The sequence below is a fragment of the Sinohyriopsis cumingii genome, chromosome 1, assembly GCF_028554795.1.
Source record: "Sinohyriopsis cumingii isolate HCF-2022 chromosome 1, ASM2855479v2, whole genome shotgun sequence".
NCBI classification, from domain to species: Eukaryota; Metazoa; Mollusca; class Bivalvia; order Unionida; family Unionidae; genus Sinohyriopsis; species Sinohyriopsis cumingii.
In genome coordinates this window covers 83143673-83170348 of record NC_142961.1, presented here as the reverse complement: position 1 = coordinate 83170348, position 26676 = coordinate 83143673, and the positions used below count along the sequence as shown (strand labels likewise).

Sequence of the window (26676 nt, the reverse complement as noted above, 5' to 3'; positions counted from 1 at the left end):
ACAATCAACACATGCTTTCAGCGTGCATATAACTTTTACTTCAGATTTTGTTAATATCAAAAGAAACTTGTGAAAACTACTTTACTAATCATTGCGGAAAGTGCAAAGAATGACTTGTGTTTGTGAACTTGCTTTTCCATAACGGTAAAATATTTTTATTAAAAAAAAGGAAATTAATAACGAGTTCATAAACAAAACACCATACCCATGTAAAACCAGTGAACTAAGTGCAGTAGGCCTGCAATAGTCACGAGTCACTTTTATAAAAAAATTTTAAAGCCGAACGCATGTACAATATTATACCCTTTCATTTACCAGCTAATAAAGCAGACATTATTTACTGGTCAACTGATTGTGTCTAATAACACCGCCAAGCCCAGCAAACATGTTGGCGGCTGTTGCTTTTTGATGTTTTTTAATTGTGAGAATCTTTTATCAACCACCGCATTGTCTACTGCTTGGTTGTGTATGCAGTTAAAGAAGAAACACATAATGGCTATTGTTTGAGCAACGATTGTATACAGAATTATTTGAAGACAATCACAAAGATGACTTACTGGCTTTGGGGCCCCGAGTGGCCGAGTGGTCTAAAGCGCTCTTCGTTACAGATCACTGCCATCTCACCTCTGTCTGCGGCGGTTCGAGTCTAAGATTCAGCCAATGTGGGCATGTGAGAAAGCTTGCCAGTAGCTTCTCGTGGGTCGGTGGTTCTTTCCGGGGTTTTCCGGGTTCTTCCTCCACCATTAATACTGGCCGCCATGTATAGCCTATCGTGTGCTGAAAAATGGCGTTAAACCCCACAACAACAACTTACTGGCTTTACTCATGGATCAGTAATAAGTAACATTTCCGATAGTGTTTATTTTGGAATAACACTTCAAGAACCTGGTGATATTGTTAAATTTCAGAAGCTACGCCACGATCGTAATATATTAAAATTCATACCCGAACTTTTCCCCAAAATGATAACAAACGTTTTACACACTATTTCATGTACTTTAAAAAAAAAAAAAATTCCCGGTATGAGAAAAATACACATACATGTATTTCAAATTTCAGGAACCACGCCACGATCATATTAAATTTGCCATAATGATAATACATTTTTTATACAATATTTCATGTATTTTGAACAAAAAAATATTTTTTCATGTGCGAATGAATATATGAATTTTCTTGAGCCACGCCATGATCGCGTTATATCCGAATTCACGTTATAGCGGGGTTGTACTGTACATATACAGTAGATATCTTCTTCCTGAATATGATAAGCAAGGAAGACGACAATTGGTTGTCTAAAATACTTCAACAACAGTCTTATTAATGTCATTTCTATAATTCATTTGCATGAAAAGGGGTGAAGTTTAAGAAATTAAAAGGGAAATTGCTCTTTTATTCTTTTAATTTATTTTATTTAAATTTTGGATAATATTTGTCCCAATTGTTGCCACTTAGAAATGGTATGATGAATTAAAAGGAAAACTGCTCTCTCTTTTATTGTTATTTTAATTTATTTTGTTTAATATTTGGTTAATATTTGTCCCAATTGTTGCCACTTAGAAAAGGTATGTAGTGTGGTTCATTGCAAGCTCTTACTTCAGGCTTGCTGTGAAGAGTAACTTGAAGAAAATGTCAGCATGCAATCAAAAACTTTTTAACTGTTTTTTCTAAATGTAAAGAAAGCTTCAGAAGTATAGCTCATTGTATAACCTTTCAGACTGTATGTGGCTGTTCAGGAGCCAGATCTAGCCATCACCATGTACAAGAAAAACAAGATGCATGGAGACATGATCCGACTGGTAAAAGTTCATCACAAAGATTTGCTGCAGGACACATATATGCACTTAGCTCAGGTAGGCATTGAATTACTTACTGTCACAAAACTATATTAGTTTTGTTACTTTTTTTAACCTATTATGTTCTACTGCCCTACGCTGTCATTTATTTTTATGACCCAAAAAAGTCTCATTGTTTAGAAATGAATTGCTTAATTCAGTTTGAGTATTTTCTAATATAATGGCTGCTATATGCCTTTTCAGAAATGCTTACAGTCCCTTAATTCATACAGGTGGCATGTAGGCCTACTGTTTCAAGTAGTGAGCATCTAGCATTGCAGGTAAAGAAAGCAATCCCGTTGTAACAGATCATGAGTTAATCATGCTTATGGTGTTGGTAGAGATATTGCTTCATTTGCATAGTAATAAATAATTAAAACAAATTGGCATTAGCAATAAAATGAAAGACATAAAAAAACTTTTTGTTTATGTATCTCTGCCAAAAGTATTGGGCACTAGTTTAAAGCTATATCTTCTTCAGTTCTATAATAAACTGGGCAATGCTTTTCTTTTTTGCTAAACTAAGATATGGTTGTAGAGATGCTGCTGGGGTGTACGAGTGCACAAATTGTACAAGAGTTACATGAATTCACACACTCAGAAAGCAGTGATGTACAACAAATCCCACAAATTCATTCAAAGTTGCACATTAAAAATAACCGCTCCGGTGGCCTAGTGGTTAGAGTGTCCACCTCGGATGCAGGAGGTCTTGGGTTCAATCCCAGGCCATGTTATACCAAAGACTTACAAAAAATGGTACTAACAGCTGCCACACTTGGCACTCAGCATTAAGAGGTTAGTGTTAAGACTGGTCGACCTGGTGAGAGGATAATGTGACTGGGTGAGACATTATGCTTCATGTCTGCAGCATGATGCCCCAGTGCTAGACATCACTATAAACTGTCACACTGCAGACATCGTAGCGATATGACTGAAATTCTTTTAAAGCTATGTTAAAAATCCAAACCACACCGACACCCACACATGCACATTAAAAATGTTCTCTGCCCATTATACATTTTTATTAACTATTAACCCTTAATATGCTTGTAGCAACATAAGTACAAGACTCTTAGTGCTTGATGGAATACGTCATTTATAAGGTCAGTGACTGTTTACACATCTGGGTACTTCAGCTTGGCATAAATGGTTGATTAAGTAAATTTGATTAGCACATGATGCCCTGGAGCAAGCATTTTGTCATAGTTTTAGCCGTGCATTCATCAAGGGACTTTTATCAATGCTTGTTTAAAATATGGTTTACTTGGAAAACCCAACATGGCCAACTCCCAGCATTGCTCATCTTCAGAAGATCATTCAGCCTACTCTAGCTGATTAAAGCAATGATGATAATGATTTCAAAAGTTTTGAAGTATATCAGATTATTGGAGCAGGGAACATGTTACTGGAAATACCAGTGAGTGGTTTTGAGCCTGATAATGATGTTGAATATGGGCCAGATGTACATGTTGAATGGACATGTCAGTCAAGCTCCTGTTCAGCAGTATCAGAGATCATCTGCTTCAAATCTATAAAGCACTTTAAGGATTAAAATCAACTGAATAAATAAAAATCTAATAAGAAATGAAAAAGTAAGGATATTTATTTGATTAAGATACCTCTGTGTCAACAAGCATTGATTGACTTAAAACACTAATATATTGCATTTATGGGTGACTACACCAGATTAAAAGTGCCTTTCCTGGGTCCCAAGTAAATTTTACGGGAACAGTACTTATGGAACAGATAAGAAGTAAGGCATAATAGTCAACAAAACACAGATTTAAAAAAAAAGTGAGACTTCATTAGAGATCAGTGTTAGTGAGAACAAAAATTGGAGTAGAGATATCCAAGAGACAATACCTATAAGCTCTGGAAAATTGTACATGACCATAAGTAAATATATTTTTTAAAAAAAACAGTTTTCCAACTTGTTCAAGCTGATTAAGTTCGCTATGCATATGCCCTTTGAGACATCTCCACACAAAACATTATTCATACACAGATAATGGGCAGATTGAGCTCAGAAACAATTAACAGATTAAAGCTTACACAACTGGAGGGTACATCTTTTGAGCATTTTCATTTCCATAGAGCCCTTAAAGAGTGGAGCATGAATAAAAAGAGAGGGATATCATAGTATTAGGTAAATATTGAGCTTTGGCCATTTTCTTCACCCACCCCAAACCAATTTTCTACTCGTGTCCACCTCCTTGTATTAGTAATAAGGGGAGAGATCACACCTTACATGGAATACATTTCATATATTTGTAGACCGCTCCTGTGACCTAGTGGTTAGAGTGTCCACCTCGGAAGTGGAAGGTCATGGGTTCGATCCCCAGCAAGTCATACCAAAGACTTACAAAAATGGTACTAACAGCTGCCTCATTTGGCGCTCAGCATTAATAGGTTAGTGTTTGGACTGGTCAGCCTGGTGTCAGGATAATGGGTGGGACATCATGATACATGTCTGCGGCATGATGCCCCAGTGCTAGACATCACTATAAACTGTCACACTGCTGACATTGTAACAGTATGGCTGAAAAATTGTTAAAGGTACATTAAAAATCCAAATCACACACACACTCATATATTTGTATCATTTATTATTCTTTCTTTCATTTTCATTAATGCTGGTGTTTGAATACCTAATGCTTTTTCTCTTTCTCTTACTTGTGACACATCATATCAGTTTAAGTCGGTGAGTGTTGATTACAGCCTCTGGATACCATATTCTAACATGTGCATTGAAACAATATAAAATGCATTATAATTCTTTCTTTAAAGGGTTCAAATAAAACATGTAAATGCTGATATTTTATTACCAGATTACAAAAATGACATTGATTGGTCAAATAGCTTAATTGATCTTTAGGAATGAAAACAGTAAGAAAATGGGTGGGTGACATATTTTTATTATGTGGCTAGTACTTTTTCCTTGTATCTTTAATTTCATGGTTTGGGGAAAATTGTTACCACTGAAAAATTAATAATACTACAGTATGCTAGACATGCTGAAAGCAGATGATATTTATCTTCAATATCATGGTTGTGACATAGCATACAGTAGCTTTTACTTTTATCAATTACATTGTTTCCATATATCGTAGTTTCAGTTCTCAAATATAAAATTTCAGTTTTTGTCATATCTTATCTATGTCTATATTTATGGTCATGGAAGTATTTTATATAATCTTTATGGCCAAAATCAGTTGTAATATTTGTATATAGAAACAGTTTTATCAGAATGTTGTAATATATTGTTCCAGACTAATAGAAATACATCAGCAATCTTTTGTTCCAAAATTGGAAAAACTTTTTATCAATTTATAGATTCACAAAGCAACAGGATATTGGTTTTACACCATGGCATACAGCATTGGATTAAACATCCATATATTATGAAGTGTAATCATTTTAGATTGCTACAGTCATTACTAAACAGAAGTATTATCATATGTCCTACACATGCACCTCAGCTTGGAAGAGCCACCAGTAATGCAAGATAATAGACCTTTTTCATGATGGGCTGTAAGAGATCATATCCATAATTAGTATAATTCCATTCTGAAGAATGATTGATATGCATTCACATTGCTACTGGAACTCCCCATTACTTGTCAATTCATCCAGCATTAGTACAATCCATTATTTTGGCTTTTCTCATAGAATATCAGAAATATTGCATAATCCTACTAAGACTGGCTTTTCCATGTTATTACTTGATGTAATCCTACCAAGACTGGATTTCCAGATCATTACTTGGTGTAATCCTACTAGGACTGGCTTTTCCTTGTTATTACCTGGTGGAATCCTACTAAGACTGGCTTTTCCATGTTATTATTTGGTGTAATCCTACTTAGATTGGATTTCCAGGTTATTAATTGGTGTAATCCTACCAAGACTGGATTTCCATGTTATTACTTGGTGTAATCCTACTAAGACTGGCTTTTCCATGTTATTACTTTGTAATTAGATTGTAAAGCTGATTTTATTCAGGTATGTCATTTCTGTAACTAAAACAAATTGCTAATGAATAAAATTAAATGGAAATCACAAATGTCAGATTATATACCATCAGCTATAAATTGTTGTTGTGTGTGGAAATGTCTCTCTTGAAATGAGCTAATTTCACTTCAATAACATGGATTGTTTCAATTCATTTTTAAATTTATGAATAATTCTTGGATTTGCAGATTTTTTAAAATAAGTATTTAGTCACCACAGCATGAACAGAAGGAGAACTTATGTAAAAAAATATTAAATCTGTGTATGCCTATGTACATAGAGATGAAACAAAATGTAATTATAGGTTTGAGAGGTCAGTACAATGTGTTACTACTTTGATTGTTCTGACAAAATTTCCTCACCTAAACAGTATATCTTTTTTTGCAGACTTTAGCTTCAAGTTCTTCTGTTCATGTCCTATATTCTTAATGCTTTCAAAAATCAAGTAACTGCATGTAGCTGAACGTAGGAATAAAGATCATTTCTGCCCATTCATCTCTCCATAAGCTTACTTGATATAAGGGCTGGACACATTTTCTAATGCACACAACTCATCCAAGGAACTTATTTGATGCTTTTCCTCCAGAGAATGCTGCTTCACTGCAAATTGTAATACTAAAAAATATTTCATAGTGGTCTACCAACAACATGAATTACTGAATGCACTTGACATATGTTCAAATTCTCTCATTCAGAAGGTTGGCCCACTGAATAATTCTGCCTTAAAGTATGTGTAATTCCCAGAGGTGACATTAATTAAGTCTCAGGTATATGGACCTTTTGTCTGATTTCTAGGAACTGGAAAATGAAGGTAACCTGCGTCAGGCTGAGCACTATTTTGTGGAGGCAGGAGACTGGAAGGCTGCTGTCAATATGTACAGGGCACATGATATGTGGGATGAGGCGCACAGGGTAAGTTCATGGTTTGAAATAGATATACATTACACTGTACATTAAAGGAGAAAATAAAAGATTTGACATGGAGTGAATACCATATTTAACCTAAATAACCAGAGCTCACAATTTTCCAGACACAATATTTTCAAAATTTATAATAATTTTAAATAGGAGAACAGTTTTTTTTATTTTAGAAGACAGCCAAAACTAACAAAATAAGGTTGGAAAATAACTTGTGAATGTTTTACCTGTTCTTGAAAAATGGTATCAACCTTCTCACTATGAAACCACTTTGATTGCCCTAATTTTACATGGATTACTGAACGTGTTGTCAATAGGCAGTAATAAAAACAGCTGTTATGCTCTAAAACTCGCACTCATTCCGATCCCAAAACAAAGTAAGTCACAAACTTGGTAAAGGTAACAATAAAGGATAAAGAGCCTTTCACCTTGAGACAGTTGGGAAAATAAATGAATTACTTTGATGGCTGTAAATCAATGGTCATCAGTGTTACATCGAGCCAACATCTGATTCCAGGCTTCTTTGATATTTATTGCAGGAGAGCATACAAAGGTAAACAGAGAAGTCACTGACATCAGTTCCTATTCTCACTAAATGAAGATAATTTATGTGATACAAGAGTGTTTAAATATGTAGGTTGGTTAATATCTCTGTTTCACCTTTTCCAGTTTGATTTGTGATAAAGTGTTCACCATCTCTGGCACATGAGTTGCACATGTTCATGTAGTCTCATTTTTTTTATAGTGGCATTCCCCTTGACAACTTCATTATGGACATAGTTGACTTGGTCTTCATACCTGTAACTTAGGTACAAACAATGATATAAATTTTGGAACCATTCAAAGTAATTTCACTCCAGTTACATATATAGGGCAATCATATTTGGAATTTTAGTTTTGAGGTCACTTCAAGCATTTTTTTAAAATATGGGATATCTTTATGTGTAAGCATAATGGTGATGGCACCAAAGAGTCCATTTCCAGTCACAGTTCCATCATGAGCTGCTATTGGCTGTAATGACACCCTTGTCCCAATCACCAGGTTCTGGTCTTAAGCCATAAGTGATGCACACATTGAGCTTCTGAAGGTAACCTTGTTCCAACACAGACTTTTATACTTTTGTCACTGCTACACACAACCTGTTCTTCTTGCTTATTCACCACACAGTCTCACAGGAGGCTCCCCACACTTCCATTTTATGAAGCTCAATAGTCACAAGTGTCATCTTCCATTTTTTGATTGGATGATTTGAGAGAATACACTGCACATTAATTATGAAGGGTTTCTGGCTTCTGCCTTCAGAATTTTGTCCAGTTCTGCCTTCATAGCCATATGTGACCCCTTACTTTCTTGAATCCATTGACCATTTAGTAAAAATAAGACCAGTCATCATTCAAGCAACTGTCACAGTTCAGTTGAGTGGCATAAATGATTCATTGTGAAAAAGGTCCTTCAGAATGTCATTTGATGGAGGGGTAAGTTTATTCATTGTGAAAAAGGTCCTTCAGAATGTCATTTGATGGAGGGGTAAGTTTCTTTAATGAAATGAACCAGTCTTATCTGTAGTACCAAAAGTGATGATCCATTTTGTTAATGCATAATGAAGCTGATTCATATTTGTTAGAAGACTGTAGTCTGGGCTGAAAGTAGGGCAGAGAGATTAACTTCCTCCTTCTCTTACCAGTTCTTCTAACAAATTATGATCAGGTAACATACTTTTGAAGAAGAAACGAATTTGTCAAAGGAAAAATATTTCTTCATTAATACTTACTCAGTCAATCTGAACCCTGGCTGAGTCATACCAAAGACTTATAAAAAGGGTACTTGCAGCTGCCTCACTTGGTTCTCAGCATTAAGAGGATGTGCTAGGATTGGTTGGTTTGGTGTTAGGATAATGTGGCTTGGTGGGACATGATACCATGTCTGTAGCATGATGCCCCAGTGCTGGACATCACTATAAGCTGCCACACTGTGGACGTCATAGCAATATGACTAAAACTGTTAAAGCTACATTAAAAATAAAAAACACAAACACTTTCATAATATAGACAGACTCACCTAACCCCTTCTTGCAGTTAGATCACTGCAGTGCATGCACCTTAGTAATTGATGACTTTAGGGTATTTTTTGTCAATCCTTATATCAAAGGGGAAACTATTCTCATTGGACTTTCTTTTAGGGTCAGCAGGTTACCTTTTAGTACCATTTTTGTTAAGCCAGGCCACGACAGTTGAGATATTTTTACTGGGTTTGAAAGTCTGAATCGTAAGGTAGTAGACATAATCTTAACATATTTTGAGTTGGTAAGTATTCTTGAAGAAGCATGTTATATAGTGCCTGATTGGTTTGAGGCACTCACCTCTACAGATCACTGACACTTCAGTCTTTATTAGTTTGTCTCAGATCAGCCAATGTGGTTATGTGACAAATATAGTTTTTTGTGGGTCAAATGTTCCTTGGGTCTTCCCAGGTTATCAGCAAGTATCATAGGCTGAAAAATGGCATTGAACCCCACAAAACAAAACCAAGCCAAAAACAATCGCCTTCAAAAATTGGTATTTCTATAAATAGATGCCAATAACTCATATCAGAGACAGTAGATGGATGATGATGTTTCAAAATATTAATCTAGCAACAGGCACTGATTTCATGAAAACACCTGTTTGATTCATGTAGGTAGCCAAGGCTCATGGTGGGCAAATGGCTTCCAAGCAAGTGGCATACTTGTGGGCCAAGAGTCTTGGTGGTGATTCTGCTGTCAAACTTCTGACCAAATTTGGACTGCTAGAAGCTGCTATTGACTATGCTGCTGAAAACTGGTGAGTTCAATTACTTATCTGTGCAGAGTACTCGCAATTTAGCTGTATGCCACTTTTGTTTATGCTTGTGTATTGTAAGTCCGGTCAGGATATTTTTTTAATAATCAAAATCATTAATTTGTTTGAATTTCAGTCTTCACATTTATTTCATTAACATTTAATTGCATAAAATTTGTACACCCTTTTTGACACTTTTTATGTGTATCAACCCAAATACATGTCTTTATCATACATATTTGTATAGTTGGCTAATGACATTACAAAGACAGGATTACTAATTGCTATTTCAGTGCTATGTACAGTGATCCTTTACTATAAAGTACTTCATTGTATTGCTGCTCCGTGTATTGTACAAGTAATGTCTTATATCACATTAAATTTGTCAGATTTGTTTAATCTTTGCTATTTAATAGGTTTCACTTTATTTTAGTTAATGGCTCATGAGAACCAATTTTAATATAATCTTGTATTATCCAGTCCTCTCTTTTTGTGTTTTAATATCCCATCTTGGCTCACAAGCACCAGTTTTAAAATGATCTCATATCATCCAACCCTCTATTCATAAAGAGGGTCATGTCTAAATGATGCACACAGTGATATAACTATTCAGTTACATTGCTAAGTTCTATTTAGAAGTTAAGGCATTTAGTAATAATTTCATAAGGACATTGCTGACAGTTGTGCGGATTTGTTTTTACAGTGCATTTGAATTTGCATTTGAGCTGGCAAGGATAGCAATGAAGAACAAGCTGCCAGATATTCACCTGAAGCATGCTATGTACCTTGAGGATGAGGGGAAGTTTCCAGAGGCAGAGGCAGAGTTTGTCAAGGCAGGGAAACCAAAAGAAGCCGTACTTATGTAAAATCATTTTCTTTATTTTATGGATAAATGTGAAAATGTTTATATTTCAGGGATATCACTTTTATGGTTTTGTAAATAGTTATACTGATGTTGGCATTTTTTAATTTCTGGATATACCTCTTATTGGCATTAATGACAATATTTATCGTTGTGTCTTTGAAAATGAGTACCTCATAGGTAGAAATGAACAAAAAATATTTAACCTAATCAGAAAATCTAATCTTAGTTATTTGACATATGTTGTTTATTTATGGCTTTATACATGAGAATATTTGACTGAAAATCGATGTGAATTAACTTGTTATTCAACAGTGAGGTTAATCCATTTTATGATAACAGTGGTTTGAATAGGTTAAAAAAACAAGCCTTTAATTGATTGGCTGAACTTTTCTGATTAATGTCAGTTATACATAGCAACATGTGCATTATTCAAACGCTTTACAGTAAAAATCTTACAATCAGACTTACAATTATGGTTTATTCCAACAAAATCTAATTCAGATTTATTACAATATCTGAACATTTTTTAAATGTTGAGGAATAGAAGTCTGACTTTGTTGAAATGAATAGAAGTATATATGCATGGAAAATGAGGGAAAAGAAAGTTAAACTTGTCCACCATACAAGTGATTTTCCATTACAAGCTGAATTTGCCTGATGAAATATTGGTACAACAATACTGTTTATAATTGTGTCAGGTATGTACACAACCAGGACTGGGACTCGGCTCAACGTGTGGCTGAGGCACATGATGCAGAATCAGTGGCTGATGTCCTAGTTGGCCAGGCCAGATTTGCATTTGAGGAGAAAGAATACACCAAGGCTGAATCCTACTTACTCAGAGCACAAAGGCCGGAACTGGCTGTCAAGTATTACAAGGTATTGTACACAGAGCTCAAAGGCCAGAACTGGCTGTCAAGTATTACAAGGTATTGTACACAGAGCTCAAAGGCCAGAACTGGCTGTCAAATATTACAAGGTATTGTACACAGAGCTCAGAGGCCAGAACTTTCTGTCAAGTATTACAAGGAATTGTGTACATTTTTTTTACAAATGTTGTAATCCAGCAATTGGCATGAAATAGACTTCAGTTGAGGTTACATCTTTGTATGGGAAAGACAAATCATGAATATGTAAAGCTCATATTTATTATTTTTATTCATTATAATAAAAGAAATAAAAAAGGTGGAACATGGTATCATTGTTTTACATAGGTTAACCATCAGAACTCTAAAATGCCAAGCTGTCCCTCATATCAATTTCAACTTAAGCTTCATGCCTGTGGTAGAGTGATTATGACAGATGGTTTAGAAAAAAAGAATGACCTAATTTAAAATGTCTGTCTCAATGATTATAGTTTACATTTACATGGTTCTTTTTCTCAGAGCTGAGGTATATTTGCTTTATCTCCTGACAGGAATCTGGAATGTGGCAAGATGCTCTAAGAGTGTGTAAGGAGTATGTCCCAAACAAGCTTCAACAGTTACAGGATGAATATGACAAAGAAATGACTTCCAAGTCAACCAGGTGATTAGTCTTCTTTTGTGTGAAAACATTGGTTGTTTTACAGACATATGCATCCTGAAATTGTAAAGTATAAAACAAAACACTTGACAGATGAGATTTATCCTTTTTTTATTTTTGTCATTCATCTAATTTTTGCTCTACTATTAAATTGAAATAGCTATATGGTGATCATGTTTCTATAATATGCCCAAAATGTTTTCGATAATTTGCCCCAACATATTTCTATAATTTTCCCCAACATATTTTTTATAATTTGCCCCAACATATTTTCTATAATTTAGCCCAACATATTTTCTATAATTTGTCCCAACATATTTGTTTTATAATTTCCCCAATTTTCTGTAATTTGGCCCAACATATTTTATAAATATTAAGTAATATTTTTAATGATAATAACAATCTCTTATTCACAACATCTTAAATTGGTCTAGTTTTGTGTGCTGTCATAAATGTTGTGTTTGAGTTTATGTGTAAGTTCTGTATTTTTGCCCATGGGGTTTGAAAATAATGAGCAGGCTACAGTCATAGTTGTGTTTTACCTGGATTTTTTAACCAGAACTTAAGTATCAAGATGATTTAGTAACCATCATTATTTCTTTTTATTTCTCATGCTTTTCAACAAAAAAAGACAGGGATTGAGTGATTCCACCCAAATGGGTGTGCATAAAAGTGTCAGTGATATCACCTGATTCCTCCTACACCATTCAAGATAGACTTGAAACTTTCATTGTACAAACATTGATTGCCTAGTGTAGTGCTGAAGTTGCTTCGTTTATGATTGGGGTTAGTTTTTAGATGTGTGCAACAGTTTTTAAATTTCACAGGGCTCGAAGAATTGCTATGTGTGATCATTAACCATTGTGTTAGATGAAGGTGTTGAATAAGACAACTGGGTCATGCCCCAGGGTCATACAGTTTGGCTCCATGGGTCTAACTTTCAAAGTATCAAGATCCATTCTTTAGATCCCCACCATATAACTATATATACTTTTTCAGAATAAAGTCAATGAAACTAGAGCAACCCACTATTCTGGCCATGTATCCCTGTGTACAAATGGTTTCAATGATGGAGACAAGGTCATTGCTGTTTCTGTAACCACAGAACTATCTTGAGCATCTATTTTTACCACAGAAATGACAACCATCATTTTCTCAGATTATCTTTCTAAGCTGAAAACATTACAAAACCTTAAATTTGACAGCCTGTTAATATTCAAGTCATGCACAATTTGCTGATAAAATGTTGAAAGAGTATTCTATACTGTTGGCTGTGCAGTCATATTGGTATTAAAGGCAACAAAGAAGCAAATTAAGATGCTAAAGTTGCTCTGCAGTCACCCTTTCCTGAATGGAAGATTCCATAAAGTGACTGAAATTATTACATAAATTGCATGTTCTGTATATTTTGCAATATATAAGTTTCGTAATATCAAACCCATCTCGGGAGAGTGGTATCCTTATTTAAATTTCTGATTTGAGATGTTATTATGTCACTTACATGTAGGACATATATGGTCAGTACATACCTCCAGAAGGCATAATGATAAAAGCATACTTCCAGTTGCATAATGATAAAAGCATGCCTCCAGAAGGCATAATGATTAATGCATACCTCTAGAAGGATATATATATATCCAATGCATACCTCCAGAAGAATATAATGATCAATGCATACCTCAAGAAGGACACCTATAATCAATGTATACCTCAAGAAGGACATGTATAATCAATGCATACCTCCAAAAGGACATATATATCCAATGCATACCTCCAAAAAGAAGGAGATATATGATCATTACTTACCTCAAGAAGGACATATGTGATAAATTCGTTCCTCCAGAAGGGTGGACCTTGACCAGATTGCATGCCTTACCAGTGTCTATTAATAGTATAAAACATTCTTGTCAAGTATATCAACTTGCCAGTGTCCACTAAGAGTAGAACACATTCTTGTTGAATGTATGGATGTGCCACTGTCCACTGACAGTAGAATACATTTTTATTGAGTGCATTGACATGCCACTGTCCACTAACAGTATAATACATTTTTATTGAGTGCATTGACATGCCACTGTCCACTGACCTTAGAATACATTTTTATTGAGTGCATTGACATGCCACTGTCCACTAACAGTAGAATACATTTTTATTGAGTGCATTGACATGCCACTGTCCACTAACAGTAGAATACATTTTTATTGAGTGCATTGACATGCCACTGCCCACTGACAGTAGAATACATTTTTATTGAGTGCATTGACATGCCACTGTCCACTAACAGTAGAATACATTTTTATTGAGTGCATTGACATGCCACTGTCCACTGACAGTAGAACACATTTTATTGAGTACATTGACATGCCACTGTCCACTAACAGTAGAATACATTTTATTGAGTGCATTGACATGCCACTGTCCACTAACAGTAGAATACATTTTATTGAGTGCATTGACATGCCACTGTCCACTAACAGTAGAATACATTCTTGTTGAGTACATGTGAGGCTGAAGTAATTGATATGTACTCATAAGTATAGAAGTTTTGTGATGGTGTCACACCAAATACAAGGTTGGATTTTGTAGGAATTCAGTCTTTGTAACAAATCTTTTAAAAACTTTGCCCTCTTTTTTGTACCTTTATCTTTTATTCTACATTTCTGGTAAGAAATTTGAACGTCTTTATTTGTTTTATCTGTAGAAATATATGTTTATTTGGAATATTTATCTTCCCAGACATTTTTGCAATTTCTACCTTCATATTTGTGGAACTTAACTTTTAAATGGCATGCAGTTAAACCCTATTCACACATACATACATACATACATACATACATACAGACAGACAGACAGACATACATACATACATACATAGTGAGTGCATTCACATGCCACTCTCCACTGACAGTAGAATACATTTTTATTGAGTGCATTGACATGCCACTGTCCACTGACAGTAGAATACATTTTTATTGAGTGCATTGACATGCCACTGTCCACTGACAGTAGAACCCTATTCACACATACATACATACGTACGTACGTACGTACATACATACATGCATATATATATATATATAGGGGTCCAGAGTGGCCGAGTGGTCTAAAGCAATCACTGTTCCAGATCACTGCCATCTCACCTCTGTCTGCGTGGGTTCGAGATGCATGCATACATACATGCATGCATACAGGGGTCCAGAGTGGCCAAGTGGTCTAAAGCGATCACTGTTCCAGATGACTGCCATCTCACCTCTGTCTGCGTGGGTTCGAGTCCAAGGCTCGGCTAGCGTGGGTACGTGGGAAAGCCTGCCAGTAGCTTCTTGTGGGTCAGTGGTTCTGCCCTGGGTTTTCCAGGGTTCTTCCTCCACCAGTTATACTGGCCGCCATGTATAGCTTATCTTGTGCTGAAAAATGGCATTAAACCCTAGAACAACAACAACATACATACATACGTGTATATGTAAATACATGCATGCATTTATGCATACATACATACATACATATGTGTATATGTAAATACATGCATGCATACATGCATACATACATACATACATGCATACACTTGAAAAGACAAGTTTAGATATGCAGCTAAAAACTGAATAGAGTCTACTCTTAAATCCAGTTGCTTGACCATAAGGGACATACGTTTTCATTAATGGGGAGTGGAGTGCGACAAAGCAGAGTATATGTATTTTACAGACACTTCTGTTTTTTATATTCTTTGCTGCCCCTTTTTAAAAGTTTAAATACTGATATTTTTGGCCAGTCATCATGCCAGAAGCCAATTTATCTGGCAATTAAATATGATTTTAAAGCCCAGTTTTATTATTTGAATCTTATTAATTTCAATTCAACTAATGGAATAAATTGACAGTGGGACGAATGAATTTCATTTATTTATTTGAGCATCATTATATCAATCCCAGTTTTAGACAATAGTTAAACAAAGATCTGACTTGAAAAACAATTAATTCAAACTTAAAACAGGATGCAAATTGGATGAATTAAATGACACTACATGAGGCAGTATCCCTTTGTTGTTATGGTGCTAAAATGGATGTCTAACTTAATAAGGAATATCTAACTAGGAATGACTTGTGTTTACAGTTCAAAAAGGATTATTTATGCAGTTAATTTCGAAATGATAAAATTAGATTTTGTGTTTATGATTCAGCTAAGTATAGTACTTAACACTACACTATTCAGTACATTTGTACATAGGATTCATCCAGTGTGGGTATGTGAGAAAGCTTGCCACCAGCTTATCGTGGGTCAGTGGTTCTTCCCGGAGTTTTCCCGGAATCTTCCTCCACCATTAATACTGGCTGCCATGCATAGCCTATCATGTGCTGAAAAATGGCATTAAACCCCACAACAACAACAACAACAATATTTGTACAATGAACATCTTTTTCCTTCTGCCCATAAAGACTTACTCCTAGTGATTGGGAAGTGGGTATATTTAAGGTCAAGGTCACTGTTACTAACTAATACATCTTCTTATCCTGTCTTTCCAATTAAGTTGGCTAAATATCTTTAATTATAGTATTGCTACAGATGTAGCTAAATACTTAGTCCTTAGGAAATTTGTTGCCAGGAACTAATCCCAAGTGGATGAAGACTGACCAAGGAGTACTTTTGGAACCATGTATGTACATATATTTTCAAGTGTACTCAAGTATACTGAATAAAATGCATTCAACATCTGTCCTTATGCTGGCAGGGCATCATGTACTGTTTGTAATTTCCTTAAAACAAAACATAACTTAGCTTTATTCTTCTACTAATTCTAGAATTTGTGAAGAATGTCAGTCTACAAAAAAAAAAATCAGTAGGTATGACTTCTGTGAAATACATTCTACAGTGATGTATAATTCTTGGACTTGTATAAATTGGGATACCTACAGGTTGTAAACAATCTTTATGGCTTGAAACTTAGAGTTTTCACCATCCATAAAAGATTTTTGTATCCTGCCTTCCTTCCTATAATTAGTCTCATGCCTGTTGATTTTGTCAACAGAGGTTCAGAATCAATGCTTCAACAGGCCAAGGAGTGGGAGTCCTCAGGAGAGTATGCCCGGGCAGTAGAGTGCTACCTGAAGATGACCAACCAGCTTACAGACAATACTGAGATCCTTATTAAGAGTTGGATAAAGGTTTGTTTCTCTAATACATTGAAATTTGTGTCTCATTTCGTGCTATGATATATAGGAGAATTTAAACATCATTAGTCATGCTGTGATATTTGTCAGAATCAAGCATCTTTCAGATTGAGCAATTCACATTACACTATTTTAAATAAATTTGACATCCATCCAGTATGAACTTGTATAGTTTGACAATATTTAGACTCACATAATCACAGGTTATGTCTGAAGATTATGTTTGTATGTATGAACAGATTTTGTACACAATACAACTTAATGAAACATGATTGGCTAAATAATACAACTTCTTGAAACATGATTGGCTAAATAATACAACTTCTTGAAACATGATTGGCTAAATAATACAACTTCTTGAAACATGATTGGCTAAATAATACAACTTCTTGAAACATGATTGGCTACCTTGTGTTTAATAATCAGATTGATTTAAGTTAACAGTATTGTGGGATTGAGGTGAAGACTTCATTCTTTACATCAGGTGGTAATAAATGTTTAAAAAATGTCCAACTTACAATATATATTACTTTCTTAGGCAGGAGATTTAGCTGTCAAATTTTTGGGACAAGAAAAGGCAACAGCTGTTGCTGAGATTGTTGGCCCCAGATTGGTAGAGCTCAGAAAGTATAACCAGGTAAGTTATGACCTTGAGAATGCTTCCCCAACACTAAATATAACACAGGTGTGCTGAAACATTTCAAAGAAAACAAAAAGTTTAAATTTTTATACATGTACAAGGAGAGTGCAAGTTAGAGTTCACAGTTATTATATTTTTTGTTCCCAAGAGAAGCAGTAGGATAGAATTAACTTTATAAATTGAAGCAATTAAATTTTTAAAACAATTTTTTGTGTGCAAAACCAACATTCATTGTATCGGAAGGTTTAATTTTGCCAAATCTTGTATCATAGGAATCAGAAGTGCTAAATGGAAAATCTTTCTACAGTGTCAGACAGCATCAGTTACTTTGTGAATGAGGAGATTTTTCAAAACTCTTTCTGCAGTAGTACAGAGCACAACAATTCCAGTTCTGACCTATTAGAATTCCAGATATGATGCTTATGGGGCAGTGGTTCTGAAAGCCACATTTTTTGTTCATTTCTCTATGTAAAAATTTGCATTACTTCATACAATTTCATTTGTCCAGAAGTAATAACTGGGATAGGAGTTTTCCTTCCTGGAGATGAAGAAACCATAATGTTATAGTAACAGACTGAATGCATAGATGATGTGTCTGAACAGCACCTTCCTCCTGGAGATAATGAAATAGGATTGGTGGTGGTAAAATAGAACTCGATGAAAGTTACTGATAGCACATAATGTATTTCACAGGCAGCTGAGTTGTACCTGAAAGCGGACTTGGTGAAGGAAGCTGTAGATGCCTTCATTACTGGTGATGAGTGGAGTAAAGCCAGAAAGGTTGCCAAGGAAATGGAGCCTAAGTAAGTATTTTTGTCTTGCCTGCATTGGTAGGTAGTTAAACAGGTATTGCTTTAATTGCTTTGTCATCATGGTCAGTATCATTATTTCAGTGCGGTAGAGTGTTTGAAAATGTATTTATACATTGGATCTTTGTTCAAGTAAGATGTAGTGTTCTTGAAAAAATACATCATTAATAAACAAATGTTACATTGCCTTTAGATGGTAGTTCAATAAAGCTAAAATTTTAAGATTTTGTTTTGCCCCACTATAAATGTAGAATTTGTCAGCGTCATATAACATTAAGAATGTTCATTTGTCCCGTACTTAATCATGAAATATTTCTTGTTTGCAACTACTCCCCACATTACCATGGACTTTGTTGAAACCTGAGGGTTATTATTTATATGAAATCTGATGCATATATTGGTTTGTCATCACACCTTGTTTAATATGTGTATGTAGGGGGGTCGAGTTATGTCCCTTTTTAATGTTAAATGTATAGAGTTTGTATGTCATTTCTTGTCTTCATCTTGACTCTCAACATATGATCATTTGCCCTGATACCTATCAGGCTTTATTCACTGAGTTCAACATGTGCTCATTTTTCCAAATTGTTTTTTTCTTCAAACAGTCTGAATATATAAACTACAGTATATAAGATATATTTTGTGTCTAAAATTTATCCCAGAGCATTTGTTGAATTGCCCTGACACGTATCAGACATTACTGACATCAGGTGGTTCTGTCGTCTGATGTATTTCTCAGGCTTATTCCTCTTTTTGTGTTATATGGAAATTATTATATGTCAGAATTTTTGTATGTACAACTAGTCCCATGGATTTTATAAATTACCCTGAAACTTGATATTAACATTTGGTGAACATTCCGTGTCATCATGCACTGACAATTCTCTTAGTTATGCCCATTTCCTATATGTTCTACAGTAGTTACTGCAATTTTTTTTTTGCATTTCTGATCAAGGGGGATGGAGCATTCGTGTTTTATGAAAATATTTCTCTTTTTTACATTCCATGTTCAGTTGTTTATATTAAAGTGTGTTATTATAATAAACAATTCAAATTCACCTTTGTTGGTGTTAGTCAGTGGGTATCTTGAAATCTTGTTATCACTACTCATCCTGAATGAAAAGTTCATGGGATTTTTGGCAGAAGACTTCCTATGATGTCTAGTTAGTCCTAAATGACAAGTTATATTGTCATGGGATTTTTGGCAGAAGACTTCCTATAATGTCTAGTTAGTCCTAAATGACAAGTTATATTGTCATGGGATTTTTGGCAGAAGACTTCCTATGATGTCTAGTTGATCCTAAATGACAAGTTATATTGTCATGGGATTTTTGGCAGAAGACTTCCTATGATGTCTAGTTAGTCCTAAATGAAAAGTTATATTGTCATGGGATTTTTGGCAGAAGACTTCCTATGATGTCTAGTTAGTCCTAAATGACAAGTTATATTGTCATGGGATTTTTGGCAGAAGACTTCCTATGATGTCTAGTTAGTCCTAAATGACAAGTGTTGATCTGACATCCAATTTGGCCGCTATGACAGATTGAAACTCTACTTATTGCTACTCCACCTGGAAGATGGGTTTAATCAACTTTGACAGTTTATCCTTATTAAGTATTGTTTATTAATGGTATTGACTTGTGTATAATTCTCCTTTATTTAATTTCCAGATTGGAGTCCTATGTGGAACACAGATACAAAGAACATTTGAAACACCAGGGCAAGGCAGATGCAGTAAGTAGATTGTAAAAACTTCTATTCCATGTTATTACCCATGTCCCAACAAGTAGCTTTTAAAAATCTCTTCCATGTTACTACCCATGTTCCTACAAGTACATTTTAAGAATCTCTGTTCATTGATGTTATCCATGTTCTTATAAGAAAATAGCGGGCATCAGCTTTTAACATAACGAAACAGAACAGAATACGTTTTGTCTGTTCTTGTAAAAGGAAATGTCATAACCCTTATTTAGTGAACCTTGATGGTTCATAAGCTGTATGCATTACATTAAAGGTTGTTTCTTTGTACAAGTGAATGCAGAAAGCATACCCATTTACATTCTATATACTTTAGACAAATGTTTGTAGAATGATCACAATCATCGTGTACAAAATAATATAGTCAGTCACTTCAGTATAAATTTTATTTTTGCATTCTAGATGGTGGATGTAGATGTTGTTAGTGGTCTTGACATGTACATTGAGAGGGGAGAGTGGGAAAAGGCCTTGGAAGTAGCAGAACAACAGGTGAATCTTGTTTTATATAAGAAAAGGTCCCAAGAATATTAAATACATTCCAATGCTCAGTCTAAGATTCAGACACAAGAAGGAGAAAAATGAATTGCCAGGAAACCTGGGTAACTAAAAATGAATGATGGGCAACTATTTTTTGGTGATTAAACCCAGTCATGCAACTGAAAAATATTATTAAAAACCAATAATGTTATAAATTAATGTGTAATTTTATATATTTTCTAGCCAAAAAATATTTGACCTTAAAATTGGATCTTGGTTGAGTGTAATTATTAATAAGAGGCCTGTTTCTTGTTATCGATAAGAGACCACTAGTACTGATTTCTCATCTGTTTTTGTTATCGATAAGAGACCATTAGTACTGATTTCTCATTATCTGTTTCTTGTTGTTGATAAGAGACCACTATTACTGATTTCTCATTATCTGATTATTATTGATATCAGGCAGCTGGTATTGGTTTCAAATTATCTGATTGTTATTGATAAGAAGCCACATTAATCCACAGGTATTAGGGACTCATTATCTGTTTGTTATCAATAAGGATTTAAATGCTAGGGATTTATTATCTGATTCCTATCAGTAAGAGGCCAAATTAATCCATTTACATCGGTTATAAATTATGTGATTGCTATGATTGAGGTCACTTAATCCACAAATATCAGGGACTCATTATCTTGTTGTTATCAGTAAGATTTCACATTCATCCACTGGTATCAGTTACTCCTCTGATGCAGTGATTACGGTCAGTATTTGCAACCCCATAGAATATATAAATAAAGAAACAATACTTGCAACTATTCATCTTTTCTCAAAACACAAATGTATAGTTGGGGTTTCTTTCATTCTCAGCTTGGCATACTTAGTGCCTATGATGTAGTATTACATTGTTTTCTTTTTGCTGTGGGACCAATGGGCATTTTGCTGTAGAACATGTAATAGTTTCTGTTGATTGACTTTAGCTATATGAATATAGCATGTTTAAACAATTGAACCACCCCCAATTGTTGTTAATGTGAAAACATGTGCCAAACTTTTAATTACTAGAACCAGGGACTAGTTTTTAGCTGTACTAATTTTATTCCAGTGAAATTTCAATAACAAATCATGATGCATTACAGAAAAAAAACTTCATTTTTGGAGATTTCTACTTGAAATTGTCTCTTCTGTCAAACACTTGTGCAATCACAAACACACATGAACAAAAACAGTCATGTACACATGCAGTGAGTGATATAGATACAAAAAAGAGAAATTCATTCACATTCCAGTGCAAAAAGCAGAAGAATATATATTCCTCAAAGACTAAAGGGTTTATCTTAAATCATAAACTTACACACACACACATATGAATAAAAATATACGTCAGACAGAATGGAAAGTGCTGTCCATGGATTCTACAGGCGAATGCATATAATACTAATTTTTATTATAATTTTTATAAAACAGCTACATCCTGGAGGATGCTTTATGTTGAAAATTTAAACTTTTCAGAATTCTGATATGCTAATCAAATTGTTTATTGTTGAATATACACAATGGAATTTTTTTAATATACTCATAAAGTAGGAGTTTTGTGAATGCAAGACCCAAACACAAGGTCCCAAAAATATTCTTTTCACTTTCTTCATTTATGGGATGGTCCATAATTGGATAACTTGTATCAATATTAGATTTTCTGTCATTCTGTTTTTGTGTATCATATTTTAAACCTAAGTTTGAACCTTTCTGTATTTCAGTGAAAACAAATCCATTTTTCAGCTGTAAAACATACAAATTTAATGCGTGATTTACTTATGGAAAAATGGTTATGCTTTTGATGTAAGTCTAGATAAAGCAAATTTTGAACTTTCTTTCTGTTTCAGAATCCAAAAGTTCTACACAAATATGTTGCTCTGTATGCCACTCACCTTATCAAGAATAATAATACAACAAAAGCTCTGGATGTCTATGTGAAGTATGGCACCCCAGCCAATCCACAGGTTAGTTTTTATTGAGGTCGTACAGTTCTTCATTGTGTATGATTTATTTAAAGTCCTTTAAAATTAAACCTTCTTTTTATTCTTTGATTTTTTTCCCAATAGCAGCAGTTTGGAAGAGATTAATGAGATAAATCTGTTTGGACCAAATAATGATGCATATGATCACCACCCACCAAATCCTTCACTCTCATAGTATGACCCGAACAACCTCACCATTTACTTTCACAATATGATATCCACCCACCTCACACTTTGCCCTCAGAGCATGATCCCCACCTACCTCACCCTTTATTCACAGTATGATATCCACCCAACTTGCACTTTACTCTCACAGTATGATCCCCACCCACATCAACCTTTATTTACAGTTTGATATCCACTCAACTCACTTTATTCTCACTGTATGATCCCCACCTACCTCACCCTTTATTCACAGTTCGATATCCACCCAACTTGCACTTTACTCTCATGGTGTGATCCCCACCCACCTCAACCTTTATTCACAGTTCAATATCCACTCAACTCACAATTTACTCTCACAATATGATCCTCACCCTTTACACATTACAATCCTCACCCATCTGACTCTTACAATATGATCCCCACCCACCTCACCCTTTAATCACACTCTGGTCCCCACCCTTTACTCTCACAATATGATATCCACTCACTTCACCCTTAACATCTCACAGAATGAACCCCACCTAACTGACTCTTTACTCACAGTATGATACCCTCCCACGTTACCCTTTATTCTCACCTTATGGTCCGCATCAACCTCACCCTTTACATCTCACAGCATGAAATTCATGAATCTCACCCTTTACTCTTACAGTATGATCCCCACTGACCTCACCCATTTTTCACAGTAACAATCATACTCCACTGATCTTGAAGAAATACATCCGTTTTATCTTTTTTCTTTTCCTTATCCCCTCTATAAACAGAACTGAAATAATTTAACTGTGACTTGTAAGTATATATTTGTATTATAATCGATTTTTTAAAAGTTTAACGTTAAACAATCTATTGCCCCTGTATAATCTGCTGCTATACCTCTTGATGTCAGAGAAATAGCAAAAGATTAAGGATCACAAACATGTTAAATGTTTCAACTATATGGTCTTAAAGTAACAAGAAAGAGCAATAGCCAGGAAGCTTTTGTATAATTGAAAAATATCATTTATGTCACTAAAATACAATGTGAAAAAATAATAACTTACAGTATAGTGAGTGCAATCCTAAATTTCTAAATTGTTTGGAATACTGCACGACCTTGGAAGTGCAGTATATTCATCTGACAAAACAAGTTCATATTTTCCCATACAAATGCAGTAACCTTTCTATTATATGCTCATTTTTTTTATTCTACCAAAGGCTTAATTATGTAAACAAAATACACTACATGAAACAAAGTAACTGAATGTATGCCATATTCCAAACTAAATACACAAGCACAGATTCATCATTACACAACTACAACATTATTAATGTGCACACAAATTTGACTGTAGTCATGCGCTAGACACAACTTTTGAAAGAAAATGGCCTTTTATTCTACTTAAAATTAAAATTAGATTCATATTGTGAATGAATGCGCATTGCAACAACTTTTCCATCTGATCTGGAGTGAAAAGATTTTGGTAATTTTGTCACTTCTACAAAATTTCGTGATTATGGACTGGATTCATCTGTGCAAATTCTACATGAAATACATGTGATTGAAGTAGCAAGGGAGAAGCATGTTGAAATCTGCAAGTGTGTTTCTGTTCTGTCATTCAATATTTGAAATCATAATGTGGGAAAAATATGAAGTCTTTCAATTGCAAGTATCAAAAAGTCGTTATGGAAAATAATGTTTATTTCATTTTGAGTGCAGTAAGGAGGATGTAATTGCACTAGGATTTGCAGAACTAAGAAAGTATAGTTTGAGAAAATTCAGGATGTAAAACTGTAAGTATATTTTTTGCCAGTCTTATTACCGGCTAAAGAAGACAGTTTATGCCTTGCACTTGCATGTTATTTGTAGGTACCCAGCAATTCTATGAAATCTGGCATATCCGACCTAAATCCAAAACATTGTATCAAAAAAGTTAACATGAATGTAGCAAAGCAGCTGGTATGTGGCAGTCCATGAAACATCTACCTTAGTTCATTTAGAAACAAATGTAATCAACCAAAACATAAACTGCCTACTATGTGAGTGTACATGATTTGTTTACAAAAAGTGCTACCCAAAGTAGTTCCTTTATGAGTGCAATTTGAAGTTGCACACGATTTCAGTATTGTAAAATACTGAAAGATTCTGACAATGCAAAGTTAACGGAGAAAAAATGAGCATGTAATAAGCTATGTTATAATCCCAAAATGTTTTTTAATGAATTCACAGTAATCCTGTGAGAGCTGTAAATTCAAATAATCTTTAAATGGTTTCACAATATTTTGAAATCACTCTATCAGTAAACAGATCATCTGTTCTAACACCAACTAATTATAAAATAGGTTGTCTTGGCCTTTCATAACTCACATCCTGGAGTTAGGTCACGTGATGTTTACCTGGACTTTAGTAGATCTCAACCATGGAACTTTATGAATGAATCAATTTACATGCTATACATGAACCAGCTTTAAAGTGCAAACTACAGTCATAGGATATTAATATTAAATACATCATTAACGAAATGACCCTTACAAAAACTATTATTATGAAAATAATAAACATTAAGTTGATATACATAATGACATAATCTTCTATTGGAAAAGAAATTCTAATATTGAATAGTCCTTAATTATCAAAAGTAAGTTTTGTTTATAAAATCTCTTAGAATTTCTATTTTTAAAAAAAAAACAACTTTGAGTGTTTTCAAAATCACCTTGAATTTTATGGCACTGTCAAAACTTGCTAAAGTATAGTTTAAAAAGGAAAGAAAGTTTTCCTTTTTTTCAAAGAGCATGATGCATTAAAATTAAGCTGGCAATAAGTACATGACACTGGTAGGTATTGGAATAAATTGTGACCCTTTGCATAGATCTCAGTATTTGGACCAACAATGCAAAAGTTGCAAATGTTTACAATTAGACTTTTTCTCAGCTATCTTGCTCCACTGTTACAATGTCCTTTGTTGTGATTCTCGCCTGTCAACTCCTGGGCTCTCCACATTACATTGTGCTCTAGACTAAACGAACTGGGACTACATTCATCATTACTTAAATGTAAACAGAAGCGAAAAAAGAAACATTTCAAAGCTGGCCAGAGTAGAACAGGAAGAAGAATTCCAGTTATCTCCCTTATGCCCTTTCTGGGTCAACAATTTAAAAATGTTGTCATTAATTTAGATAACATAATTCAAATCCCTATTAAATCGTCAACCTTTGTGTCAACTATCCAAGAGATACCTCTGCATATTGCATTATTCAATGCCCAATTAGTAGGACCACTGGAAAAGCGCACAGAAATAGTTAATTTTATCAACTATTAGAATATTAATGTCTTTTTCCTGACTGAAACATGGCTAAAAGCATCAGGCGATGAGCCCAAGTGGGCAGATCTAACACCTACCAGTTACTCCATCAAGTTATTCCCCCGCCACTCTCGTGGAGGTGGAATTGCTGTCATCACAAAGAACTCCATGATCAAACGTCTTAGCCACACCACAACTTTCAATTTCTACCACACATCGTTTGAACTAGTCCAAACAACACTCACACTGGAACAAAGGTCAGTCCATTTTTTCTGCCTATACTGTCCTCCTCCTAGTTGGAAAAACAAGCTGACTGACTCTCTCTTTTTGGAGCAGTTTCCGAATCTCCTGGAGTATGGAAATTTGATAGTAGGCAACCTGATTATTCTTGAAGATTTCAGCTT

At 34.6% G+C, this 26676-nt stretch overlaps 1 protein-coding gene across 1 annotated transcript in view; it reads left to right on the top strand.

Moving 5' to 3' along the window:
- LOC149807249 (intraflagellar transport protein 172 homolog) overlaps positions 1-26676 on the top strand; it is a 128903-nt gene that overhangs the window by 77199 nt on the left and 25028 nt on the right. Inside the window, exons 30-41 of the mRNA XM_089964023.1 lie at positions 1718-1853; positions 6639-6755; positions 9439-9581; positions 10282-10440; positions 11142-11322; positions 11861-11970; positions 16988-17123; positions 17668-17766; positions 18463-18572; positions 20249-20312; positions 20739-20825; positions 22695-22811. Coding sequence (XP_089820149.1) covers positions 1718-1853; positions 6639-6755; positions 9439-9581; positions 10282-10440; positions 11142-11322; positions 11861-11970; positions 16988-17123; positions 17668-17766; positions 18463-18572; positions 20249-20312; positions 20739-20825; positions 22695-22811 — 1459 coding nt within the window. The remainder of the gene's footprint in view (positions 1-1717; positions 1854-6638; positions 6756-9438; positions 9582-10281; positions 10441-11141; positions 11323-11860; positions 11971-16987; positions 17124-17667; positions 17767-18462; positions 18573-20248; positions 20313-20738; positions 20826-22694; positions 22812-26676) is intronic.